This window comes from Anthonomus grandis, chromosome 18 (assembly GCF_022605725.1).
Source record: "Anthonomus grandis grandis chromosome 18, icAntGran1.3, whole genome shotgun sequence".
Classification (NCBI taxonomy): domain Eukaryota; kingdom Metazoa; phylum Arthropoda; class Insecta; order Coleoptera; family Curculionidae; genus Anthonomus; species Anthonomus grandis.
In genome coordinates this window covers 6981789-6995378 of record NC_065563.1, presented here as the reverse complement: position 1 = coordinate 6995378, position 13590 = coordinate 6981789, and the positions used below count along the sequence as shown (strand labels likewise).

Here is a 13590-nt window from a genome sequence, read left to right as displayed (position 1 = left end):
GGGTTTAATGATAGTAAATTTGCCCTGAACCACTCATATATAAGTTGAAGATCAGCCAACATGGCTATTCTCAAAGAGTCGGTATCATACCCATGCCAGAGAACGGTGGTGTCGTCAGCAAAGAGCGTGAATTTTCCCTCGATATTAAGTCGGACGAGGTTATTAATATATAGGAGAAAAAGTATTGGTCCCAGTACCGACCCTTGAGGTACTATCCAGGCAACAGATTGATATTCAGAATACTCCGACCCCACACACACTCTCTGACGACGACCCTTTACATATGAACAAAACCAACTCGTCGCTAAGCCCCTAAAACCATAGTGGAAAAACTTCCGCAGCAGAACCTCGTGACTGACGCAGTCGAAGGCTTTCGACAAGTCACAAAACACAGCAGCGGAAACTCCACCACCGTTAATCTGACAGTAGATATCATTCATAAAGTTAAACATTGCGTCATTTGTGTTTTTATTTTCTTGAAAGCCAAACTGAGAACCACTAAGAATAATCTTTGATTTTAAATAAGACATCACACGTTTTTTAACCAATTTTTCAATAATCTTTGAAAGTGTGGACAGAAGGGATATTGGTCTAAAGTTTGATGGTTCAGCGAGGCTGCCCGTCTTATGAATTGGGATAACCTTAGCAGATTTTAGGCAAGCGGGAAAGGTGCCCATAACCCATGATGCATTTATAGCTTCAACAAGGACATTTAGAGAGATGTCTGGCATGTTTAGGAGTATTTTGGCAGATAGGCCATCCTCCCCGGCTGAGTTTTTGTTTTTTTATAGAAGTTAACACCTCTTTAAGCTCAACCAAGTCTTTAGGTATAAAGAAAAATGATCCTTGAATACTGGTGCTTGATAAATAAGTAAGTGGATCTGTTGTTGGGAAACCCAAATCTTTATGGGTTTTATCAGCAATTCCAATAAAAAAATCATTTATATGACTAGCAGAACATTCAGGGACTGCCATGGAATAATTGCTGTATGATTGACGGATATCATTAACAATCTTCCAGCATTCTTTATATAGACTTGTTTGTGGCCTTATTTAGGCAATTTGAGTAGAAGGATCTTTTGGCGATTTTTATTAGTCGCCGATACAAAGACCTATAAGAGTTAAAATATTGATGAAAAGCTGGGCAATTCGTAAACTTTCTTAATGTGTGAAGGGATCTCAAATTTCTACATGAAGTTTTAAGTCCCCTAGTTAACCATGACTTCTTGTTCTTTTTTGGTCTAATTTTCACCATGGGAAAAGAGACATCAAAGAGGCTTATCAATTTCCGGTGGAAACACGACAATGGATCAGTCGAATTCAACACGCTTTCCCATCCAGCAGCCACACACGAGTCATGGAATCTGTCGTAGTACCGCCTGCTGAAAATTCGACCGTAGGAGCACCCAGCAGTTTTGGGGCATTTCCCTTCACTGATTTCACAGATCACTGCCTCGTGGTCCGACATGCCAGAATTCACAACAGTGCAATCCACCATATGTTCGGGATAATTAGTGCAAACATAGTCAATGGTGCTGGACGAGAACCGTGTGATGCGAGTGGGAGACCTAACATGCATTTGAGGGTTAAATGAACTGAGTAAATTACGGAGGGTCATTAAAATCACCCGCCAACGGTATGGAGGATGAACATGGGATCATAAGCAGGAGACTTTCCAAGCATAAGCAGAATTCAGAGCTATCAGATAATGGTGACCGATAAATACAAATAATGTATAGGTTTAAATCCTCACAAAAAGATGCACCAAATTCAAAAACAGATTCCTTTTGAAGATGGTTAAATTTATCAATTTTTTGAAAAGTGCTTTCCGTTAAAAAAATTTTGCCAGCCTAGATCATACATCCTCCATGAGATAATTCGGTTCTACAAAAGCTAGATACACTACATAGTTACTAATGTACATCATTTCGTTCACTTTAAGCCAATGTTCTGTGAGGAGGATAATATTAGGTTCCTTTAGTTCATTCAAAAGTAGAGAAAGTTCACCTGTTTTATTACGGAGAGATTGTACATTTAATAACATTAACGAGAACTTGGAATTTGGGGCTACCTTGACTCCTTTGGAATCTGAAGGGCCAATAAACATTTTTTATCTGTGTTGGGAACCTGCATTGATTCCACGCCTGACGGATTTCTGCTTGATGATAGCTGAATGTTGGGATTAAGAGGGACCTCCAGTGAGTGGATCCTACTGTCATTAAGAGTAAGACAGTTTACTAGGTATTCAGCCACCAGCTGTTTAGGAGAAGGTGAGAGCAGAGGTATGAAGATGGCTGTAGGTGCACCTTGAATGCATTTGTGGAGTGTCAGGTTATGGGATGCAATAATGTTATTAAATGTAATGGCATTGGGCCAATCAATGCAAGATTCATATGCTCAAATAGTCTTATTTTTTGTTTAATGCCGCATTCATCTAGCTCTTTGCAGCTTATAGAAGCTTGTGAACAAGTAAACAAAAATACATAGTCGTCTTTGGTAAACCGACGGCAATAGGGTGAACTGCTGTCTAGCATGTCTTCAATAGTGATTTTTTCGATATTTTGGCTGTTTATCTCGTGTTTATATCTGGTGAGCCGTTTTAAAAGCGGAAGATAACCCTGAACATACGAACCCATAACAAGTATCTTCTTTCTTACCAGAGATCCCACCAAGTTCCTGCTGGAAGCTTTGTCAGTAATTGTGTCTTTGCTTGATGGTTTCGGGGGGTCCAGTTAGAGACTTGACAGATATTGTTGAGGTTCGAGAAACGCTGACGCGTAACTGTGAGACCTCTATTACATAAGATTCATTGTTCTTTTCTAAAACTTCAATGGTAGTAATTATCTTTCTATTTATTTCAGTCATTTCTTTTCTTTTGTTTTCTTCCGTCACTTTAAAACTTTGAAGTTTGTCCTTTAGTTCTACTTTCTGAGACTTAAGAAGTGAAATTTTGTTGTATAGTTTATCAATTGTGTTTTTATTATCGTTATTATGATGATTTGAGTTAATACAGGCCGTCTGAAGCTCAGTTCGTCTGCGAGTGTTAGTGGGGGAGTATCAGGATCATCAGTTTGAACTTCTGTTTCTGTGTATGACTTAAAAACGGTCTGAGTTCCCAAAGAACATGCTCGAACTTTTTGAAATTTTACCCAAACTTAATGTTTAAGTTGAAGTGGAATTACTGTTTGCTAACGTTTGGGTTTCGCACTCCGCATAAGTTTTATCCTCGTACTTTTTAATTAACACATCTTTTTCTTCTAATTGGTTTTGTAATTCCAGAACTTTAGCTTTTAAAGATTCAAGGTCATTCCGAAACTTTGACTCCAACTCAGTTAACTCATCTTCCAATACGGCAGAGTTGCGCTTTAACCGCGTAATGTAATTGTTTTTATGCTCCAGTTCAGCTTGTAGATTTTGTACCATTCCCAGAAAGGTTCTAGAGTCATAATCTTCGTCACTAGTTCCAGATCTCTGCACTCAGTGGAACAGTAGATTAAGTTGTCATTTAAACTTTCGTAGTGTTTAGTTCTTTTCATGCAACTAGGATGGCAGATATTGTTGCAAACTATGCATATCCAATTGGCATTATATTTCCTACAACATTTGAAAACATCTGCCATTGCAGGAAAAAGGACAAAAAGTCTTTAAAATAGTGAGCAAAATCGGCTCCACTAATATTTAATCGGACTAGAATATCGTAGTATTAAAGTATTTCGTCAGTACAAAAGAAATTCCAATGTTTTGTATTTGAACAATGGGTACCTTGTGTGTTTATTTTTGTAGTGTCACATATATTTTTGTATTTTGTTGATTTTACGTAATACAATATTCAGTAGCACTCAGGAACAAAGACAGGGAGAATACCGTACTTTGAAACACACAATTTAACATAAATTCAACAGTCCAGATTTACTTTCACTTATATAAAAAACGCTTTAAAAGCGGATCGATGTGATACTCGATGTGATGAAATGGTATGTTCTAGAGATTTCGAACTAGAAGATTTTTCTTTTAGAGATTTCGTCTATTTTCTAAATAGGAAGAAATTAAATGAATTAACTCTGTAACTTGTGAATAATTTTTATTTACTACAAAATAATAGTAAATTATTGAGCCTGATAATATTTATAATTTTTCTTAGGTGTGGCAGACGGTGTGGGTGGATGGAGGGCCTACGGCATCGACCCAGGAGAGTTTTCCCTTCACTTGATGAAGGCCTGTGAGCGATTAGTCAATTTAGGTCGGTTTAATCCTGTTAACCCTTCTGAACTGTTAGCAAATGGTTATTATGAACTGTTACATAATAAGAAAGCTATTTTAGGTAAGTGAAAATGTGTGAAAATTCAAGTTAGTCGTAACCGATATAGGTATTTCCCCTTAATTAACCATTGAATACTTTAACAATAAATTTTCATTGTGGCAAAAAATGCGGCGTAATTTACGACTGTTTGGTTTCATTTAATAGTGCATTTCTCCACATAAATAAGCAATGAATCTAAGGTAAATCCCAGATAATATCATACGTGTTTGTTTTACAGTATTTAAATTGTTAAAGTGATAAACTTACATCATTTTTTATTTATATTACTTGCACTTGTCATAGTTGATTTTTTTCTTGCTATTATTTTATAGCGTTTTTTACGTTAATCATTTGACCTACACCAAGGTGACGATATACCAGTTACAAAATCCCTCTTATTCAAATAAAAAATAATTTTCCACAATCAGCACCTCTAGATGAGGTACGAGTGATTTGTGACCCTGAATATCTCCAAAGCCAATTATATAGAAATTAATTGATCTGTCAAGCTTTGACGCTAATCATTAGGACATCCACTATACTTATTACAATAATACCGACGTATATAATGATTACTTAATGGTCAAATCACTTATTTACTTATTAGAATCTTATTGAAAACATCATTGGTGTCGTCATCTGTCGTCATCTGTGTTGTTTATCGACCTATATATTAAACATTTTGTAATTTTAATTAAATTACTTGTTAAAAAGGAAAATCTATTTATAAGATTTGGATATTTGCCAATGCGACGCTTGCCATTAAATAAATTTCACAAAAAGAAAACAGAAGGAATAAACGCCGCGTTTACTGTGCTATTGTCATTATGTAAAACTTTTATAACTTGGATGTTACGTAAATGCATTTACTGGGTTTGTTTAGGAGAATATGAATTATAATTAATATAATCTCCCAAATGGCATTGCTGCAATAAATTATCATTTGTATTGGCTAAGGTACGATTTATTGCCACAATTATGTCAAAGCTTGTATATCATTTTAACCCCTTGATCTAAGTTTGAGCAGAAAACAATTATTGTTATTTGGAACACAGTATAAATGAACCAGTTAAATAGATTAAGATCAAAGGGTCAAGTATCATCTCATGAATTATTAGGTATACCAGGAGTCTTAGGAAAGTGTCTTGCCTCTATAACTTTTTAAATTTTTAAGTGAAAAAAATGAAATTTGGTATGTGAGTGTAGCACCCAAATTGGGATTAGCTGACGCATTCAGTTGTTTTCTGTCACTTCCGGTTCAACCGGAAATGACCCTAACTTTCTTATTTTAAATAGGATCCCCCAATTTTTTTGACATATTTTGATAGAAAACGACATTCTAAGAAAAATTACGCCCCATATGTCAACTTTTGCCACCTAACCTTTAAATTATTTAATTTTTTATATTTCAATCTAGAGTGCCATGAATAATTTAAAATCGTTAAATTTGCATCAAGTAGTCCTAGAAAAATATAATTTGCTGTCTTGTTTTTCACGGCTTTCCTAGATGCGTCTAAAGTTTACAAAATCGTATTTTCGGCTATAAGTCATTTTTTTCAAATGAAGGCTCATTGTCATAATTAAAAAGTTGATACCAGACAATCGATATTTTGTAATTCTAGAAAGTCTGAATTTTCAAAAAAACAGTTTAGCGTCGCATAGGGGAGACTGGGGTCAATTGAACCATTTTGTACAAATATTTTTTTTCTGGCTAGATAAATACTATAATATGATCAAAAAATAGGTAACATATAGCTAGGAACTTGACATACTTGACCTAGTAGTTAAATTTGACTATAGATAAGCGAAAAAAAATGTGCAAATAAAAATAAGTGGTGGAGCATAATGTTTCAAACGACCCCGAGCAAGGGTCAATTGAAACACATTATGGGGATAGTTGTAACAACAGCAATATAGATTAAATAAAAAACACATTTCTTTTTATTTTCTTTTATTATTCAAAAAAGACTCAAAATCATATAGAAACTGTAAAAAATGCCTCATAACAACAACAAAAAAATAACAGAAGCTAATCTCAGCCATCTTATCCAGCTAAACAATAAAACGTGAAAATGTCGTTATAATAAGGTCACCAAATGACGAGAAATGACGAGTTACATCACGAGAGTATGACGTGAAAATGACCTCCTAATGTCTTAGACAAAATACGTCATATTAACCATGTCACTTTAACGTATTTTTTATATAACGGAAAATGACGTCATTACTATATAACATTTTGGGAACATGAACAAAAATGAAAAGAGTACATTTATAAATAAACGTATATATTTAGAAATATTTAACAAATATATTAAGCAAAACATTTTAACAAAACTTTGATTAAAACAAAAAATAACATATAACATAAAACTTTAAAAAATGTAAACAAAATATTAAAACATTCTAAACTCAAAAAAATGTACTTTCACATTTGCTTCTAAAGCAACTCCGCAAAAATACCTGAACTAAGTACTGTACAACTCGAAAATAATGACGTTCAAATTAGATTTAAAATTCTTAAAACAAGCGTGAAATTCTATCATACAATAATTATTAATATTATAGGTATTTGTTGTGTTGAAAAACACCATATATATACACTGAAAACTTAACAATGAATTTTGTTTTTTGTTTACCCTATTATACTATGTATAATAGGAATAGCAACACAAGCTTTTTGTCTAAATGGTAAAACAAAGCATTTGCCAAAAATGTCATTAATTGACTAGATTTTAAAGTCTGACAAATTGTTTACAACAAAAATAGTTAAGTGACTAGAGGGATAGGGGTATGAATATAAATCAGAATAGCTAATAAATTCTTTTCCAACAACATAAATGTTATTGTCATCTGCTTTTAAAATGTTATGTATTTCAACAATCTTATTTCCATTTTTGGTCAAGCAATAGCAATCTGCCTTTGAATGATGCAGTACTGAAAAAGTTGTATCATGAAATATAATTTTGGAAAACTGTTGATGATATTTAATACCACTATTTAAATTAGGTAATGGACCTCTTGTATGTTCCTGAACAACCTTGAGACATAAGGATTTATTGGAGATTTTATTAGGGACTTCAATTGTCCTAAATAATTCTCAAAAGGAAAAGTTGTCAAGAACAGCAAATGATTCTACATCATCACAAATATGTGATAATAAATGAACATTATATATCATGAATTCCAAGCCATATAATGTTTTTAAGTGATTAATGAAAATATTTATTACATTTCTTACAAATGAAACTCCAAATTTTTTAATATGCTTTTTGATAATAGAATATAAATTGAAAAATGAAAAGCAAGAAAATTTTCATAAATGGCTATATCTAAAATATCTTTCAAAACTAAAGGGCCTAAATAAAGTAAAAATTGCCTAAATTCAGTAGCTTTCCAATATGACAATTCATCAAGAGTGCGAGGTTTCCGGTTAAATTCCATTGGTATATAATTTTTTAAGTCAAGGAGCCGCTGGGATATTACCTTAACTTTATGGCTCGATAATCTTACTTTTAAAGAACCCCCAATCCAAGTATGAAGTAGTTTCTTAACAATTCCTAAGCAAACATTGTGCATATAGTCGGTTGGAAAACATTTAATCAAATTAATTGGTAGCTGTGTTAAAGGGGTTTCAGCAATGTGGTGGTCTTCATCAAGCTGCATACGAAATGACTCATCGCTTCGTTTCTGAGATTCTATGCTATCAAAAACAACTTTATTCATGTAATAATCTCCATGGACTGTACATTTATCACAAGAAGAATAACCTGTATGAGATTTTGTACACTTCAGATAGGCTCGAGCAGGGGCGTCACAGACAAGACTGTGTAATGACACATTAATGTGATCATTTCCAATAACTAGTCCATTTTGTAGCAAAGAATTTTATTTATCTATAAATGATTTTACAAATAAATTTAAAGGTTTTGGCTTACTTTTTCCACAAACAACTGCGACGGTAAAAACAATACTATTAGGTATATTTTTTATTAAACCTAATATTGGCCAAAGTTGAAGTTTTGAACTTCTAAATAGTGGGATACCATCAACATTAAAACATATTTGAGGTTGCCTATCAATAGGGGAATGCAAAACAATTTTTTTGAGAGCATTTTCAATACCAAAATAACAAAGGTCACCTGTTTCCAATTTGTTCATATCGGTAAAATTAGGAGTCGCCAATAAAGTACGGCTACTTAAAGGGAGTTCAGGATGGTAGGGTGAAAGTATATGAAGAAGATCTGTCAAAGCAGAATGAGATATTTTATGTTTTAAAGTTGCCCATTGAATTAACTGTTCAGGAAGAACACTTTTTTCCTCAGGTGAAGAATTTTGACTAGAAATTGAGAGTGAAGAATTTAAGAGAGATGTATCACTACAACTACTGGTAGAGACTTTAGATAAAGTATGCTCATTCTTTTTGTCTGCAATTAATGTGACATTTTTAATGACAATCTGTTTATCAGAAATATGTCCTACAATAGCATTTTGAGATGAATTATTATTAGCAACATCCCCATTTATTGTATTAGCAAAATCTTGTGAAGCTTTTAAAGCTCGCCTAGACTTTTGTCTTGGCCCAACAAATTCTTTTTGTTTTCGTTTTAATATTTTTAACATGAATAAGTTTACTTACAAAATAAATTGCACTATATGACACATAAAAAAACATCATCAATATGACTTTCTTTTTTTATCAATTCTTTGCTTGGCATGCTTCAGTCAAGTTTTGACTGCATTTTCAATTTCTGCTTTAGTTGTTAATGGGGATGTAACTTGTATAGCTCCTGCAAATTATATGATAATAATAAACTAAAATAATATGTAACATTATCTTTCTTACTTATCACCAGAGAATTAAGTTTTGCTGTTCCGAATGCTTGTTTACTCCGTTGCCCAGCAAAGTTATAAGCAGTTGCTAAGATATCTGATAGAAGAAGTCTTAGAATTTTATTTACACAGGATACCATGCCATTACCTCCAAGTGTTGAAAGATATAAGGCCTACAAAATATTGTATCTTTTTAACTAAAAACTTTTTATTAAATAAGTTTATTACCAAATTATTAAATGCTTCCTCTTCACCTAGATAGTGTTCTAATATTTGTAAATTTTCTTGAGAATTTAAGGGAAGTTCAACTGGTAGATTATTGGGTAAACTAGGAACACCTGAGGAATGCCTTGATTGTTTGAGCAATCCTTTAACTTCCTTTAGTTCTTCTCCCAACTTTTTAACTTGCCTATAAATTTTCTCTAAAGCTAGAATTGTCACATAAATATATCTTTATATTTCCAAAAACAAATGAATCCGTCCTTATTCTATAGGAAGAAATCTCATTGAAAACCCTCATTTAACCTCGCCTTGCTGCTATTAAAAAACAGCAGTAAGACAGTATAGAAGAAACGAGATGAGATGTGAAAGATGAAATGCTTTTATTTATTTAAACATAACTATGGTAAAATTTTTTTATTATTATATGTAATATATCTATTTATTTCATTATTTAGTTACGAATGGGTCAAGCCCAATCCAAATTTATGTAAGTAACTAGATACAAGCTCAGGTAATAAAAATCAAAATCAAACAACAAAAAAAACAGGATTTGAGACAGGTTTCTTGATAATGAACTTCATAAATGAAATCCAGATAAAACTCCCAGAAAAGGGTTTAAAATTTGAAAAAAAATTAAAGCTATGTAGCTCAATGCTTGAGGAATAAATGAATTTTTGTTATAGTTTGTCCTGTAAAAAAGGTTTATGGAAAGTTTGGATAAAACTTATACTATTGCGAAATGATAGTTGTAAAGCGATTTGTAAAGTAAGATATAGACAATCTATGGTTAAATGGACTAACCCATAGAGAATTTCTGAACCTGACTGCTTTCTCTAGCTGATAAGGTTGAAATTGAAATTGTCGAAACAGTGGGCTGCCAAGGCAGTTGTGCATATAGGTCTCCTGATGGACCCGTCATGCCCCATCGAGGGGTTACCAGAGCCCAACGGCTATAGAGAAACCGATAAGGCTCTCTGGTCTGAAGGACTTAAAGTCACTCGGTACACTGAAAGTGTTACTCAAGTATTTGAACCTGGTGCGCGTGAGTGCTGGGCACTCCCCGACTTTATGGTCAACGGTTTCATCCTCCTCACAGCACCATCGGCATTCCGGGTTGTCCGTAATACCGATAGTATGGACAAAGTTTACTGAATAAAATACAAGTTGCTTCACTCGGCGAAAAACCTTTTATCTTTCGATCTCAAAGGCAGGCCGCCGAGCTCCTCGCCGACGGGGAACTAGCAAAAAATGTAAAGGGGAATTCTGGTAAAAAATACCTATTATTTTACGAGTTTCGTCTAATTTGAAGTGTAGGGGAAGACGGAGCACGATTTTATAATAACTTTATTATCTGGCATAAAATTATTATTTAATGTACCTACTTGGGAAAAATATGTAAATTGACAATACTTTAAATTATTTGTTTTTATAGCCACCAAACTAAATAAATTTTACATTATCAAAGTTTACGTAATTCAAGAACTAAATAGTTAGTTTTTTTTGTATCTAACTCTTATTAAAGGTTGTTTTGGTACGACCGGTTTCATTAGGATTTATTTTTAAATCAAAGTCAAAAGTTTGTGTGAAAAAATGGATATATTACTGTTACTAAACGTAACAACTAAAGATAGACATAACTACTAAGTAATGACATGTTTGAATTTTTAATGATTGATTACTACCTTTTTGACGTTTTTGTTATTTTGTCAGACTAATAATAACATTACCAAATACATTATAAGTAATAAACGTAATGTTTCATTCATAACCAGCCCAAAAATGTGGAATTGAAAAGAAAAAGTTGAAGTTGAAAGTTGTTAGTACCCCTTAGAAACAATGCATATTTTCAATTAATTTTTGTTTGGTTTGTTGCCAGTGGGGTAGAGCTTATGCACTAGTGCAAATAATATTATAATAATCGACAAATTTGTTATTTTCATTTTCCCTCCCTTACAAATCGGGTTAGGATTGTGTACTGTATAAATAATTTTCTATATCTATACGTGTTGTTTTCGTCGCTCCTGTGCAATTTTAAATAGAGGCGAAAAATGTCATTACATAATTATAATTAACCTTAATATTTTTCATGTTATGACGCTGGTGGTATAAATACAAAAGTCTTTTGCTGTTTAAACGTAAACAAATAAACTTACCGATGAAACGTTAATTTGGATTTTAATGCTCTACTCTCTTTACTACACAAGAATGCACCATGTTCGTTTATTTTGCCATTAATTTTCTCCAAAAAAGTACGAAAACAACAAAAAACTGATAAAACACACTCTAAATACAAAACACGCCCTTAGACTCAATAATTTAAAGCGTTTATTTGTTTTAATTCCTTGGCAACATCGCTCGGGATTCATTTATTCATAATTTTTGACAGAACTCGAAAAATAGTAAAACCTGCGTGAGACTGTAGCGCAACGTTGCCGAAGTGACTAAATTTTTTAATGCTCCAAGATATTTTTGTTTTGACTGCTGCTTTTATTAATATTTTTGCTTTTAAATTAAGTCGATTTTTCTATGAATTTTATTAATTTTCGATTTGTTTTTTTTCATTATAACCTCAGTTATGTTTCCGATTCAAATAACCTTTAAAAGGTATTACATTTTTTAATACTTAAAAAGCGGATAAATAGCTCTGGCAAAAGTGCAATATTGTAAAAGAAGGACAAAAGATGGAGAGAAAAATATATTTTGCCATTTTAAAATGTAAACAATGTAGTCTCTTAAGCTGGATTTATACAGACAAATAAAGTAAAATAAAAATAAAATAAGAGTTAAATGTACAAAAGTTCCATAATGCATTTATATAGCAAAATAATATAAGAATAAAATAAGAAGTTGACCAAAATCCAACTTTCATATTTTATTTTATGTAAAAACGAAACTGCGCACGTTATTTTGGTCACAACACACCCTCTCAAGACAGAGAGGTACTATAACCTGGCATGTAATTCGTTACCCTTATTTCTTATTTGTTATTTTATTATATATATAAATATATATTTTATATATATATTTTCATTTTTCGGACATTAAAAAAACATTAAACCACTTCCACGCTTTGTGAAACAACTGTCTACCGAAAAATAAGTCGACATTTTAATATAATAGATTATAATAATTTGCCAGTCCACTGAGTTCACCCGGTACAACTAGTAATAAAACGCTCGCACATCAAAACGATTTAAACTCTACTCACTGTGTAACCCAACAGATTCGGTTGTAGGAGCGTCGCCCGGCAAATGAAGTGAGGGGCGGTGAATAGGTAATTCGGCGCGTGGAGCCGAGTGAAGCAACTTGTATTTTATTCAGTAAACTTTGGTATGGAGATGGCTTCTCAAGTACCAGTTACTGGTTAAAAGACCTGTCACTAGCCGAATTTCGCGTCTTTTTAGGCGTAGTAGATTTTTTGTGAGACAGGCAGAGGGCCCACCTATGTGCGCTTTGGCCTGTCTCATACCAGGGGACTCAGTTCATCTTCCACTTTTCCAGCAGAGCCTTCATTGACGCGACCGCAACGCATTTGGCGATATCAACTATGGGTTCCGGCCCCATCGGCACATTCGCGGATCCCAGTCTGGCAAGAGAGTCCGCTTCCTCATTACCTGCATGGCCTGCATGGCCAGGTATCCAAACGACCTGGACCCTGCAGCCAACCTGCACCAGTTTTTTTCAGGACTTTTATGCACTCTAGTACAAGCTTGGAGCTTACCTTTGCGGCCGTGATAGCCTTAATGGCAGCTCTGCTGTCCGAGCATATTGATACGACTGTATTGCGGTGTCCGCAGCTTAGGATTTTTTGTCCGCATTTTATTACAGCGAATACTTCGGCCTGAAAGACAGTGGCGTGCTCCCCCAGCGAGTATGCCCTACTGGTATGTGGGATCCCACCACAAAGCCCTGATCCAGCTCTGTTATTCATTCTGGAGCCATCTGTGTACCAGATGGTCCCCTTATTTAGCAATGCAGGTCTGTTGGAATGCTGCCACTCCTCTCTGCCTGCAATGTGCGTCACGAATCCCTCTCAGTCCACAGTCACTGGAGCCATGCAGTCACTGCCCATCAGAAGAAGAGGACATTCCTGTATGGACCGTGACTGGTCTCGCCAGCACGTAGTTCGCCGAGGACGTATAGCCTGTACGCAGTCCTCATTGCCTCGAATTGCACAACGAGGTCCAGAGGCGGAAGGCTCAGCAGAGTCTCAAGCACTCTAGTTGGCGCCGTTC

The 13590-nt window shown here is 34.1% G+C and overlaps 1 protein-coding gene and 1 long non-coding RNA gene across 2 annotated transcripts in view; one reads left to right on the top strand and one right to left on the bottom strand.

Annotated features, from left to right (window-relative positions):
- LOC126746995 (protein phosphatase PTC7 homolog) overlaps positions 1 to 13590 on the top strand; it is a 109745-nt gene that overhangs the window by 21962 nt on the left and 74193 nt on the right. Inside the window, exon 2 of the mRNA XM_050455463.1 lies at positions 4142 to 4321. Coding sequence (XP_050311420.1) covers positions 4142 to 4321 — 180 coding nt within the window. The remainder of the gene's footprint in view (positions 1 to 4141; positions 4322 to 13590) is intronic.
- On the bottom strand, positions 8360 to 9653 carry LOC126746996 (uncharacterized). Its single transcript, XR_007664061.1, has 3 exons — positions 9362 to 9653; positions 9147 to 9306; positions 8360 to 9090 (listed from the first exon to the last, which is right to left on the bottom strand). It is a non-coding gene; the product is annotated as an uncharacterized LOC126746996 (long non-coding RNA).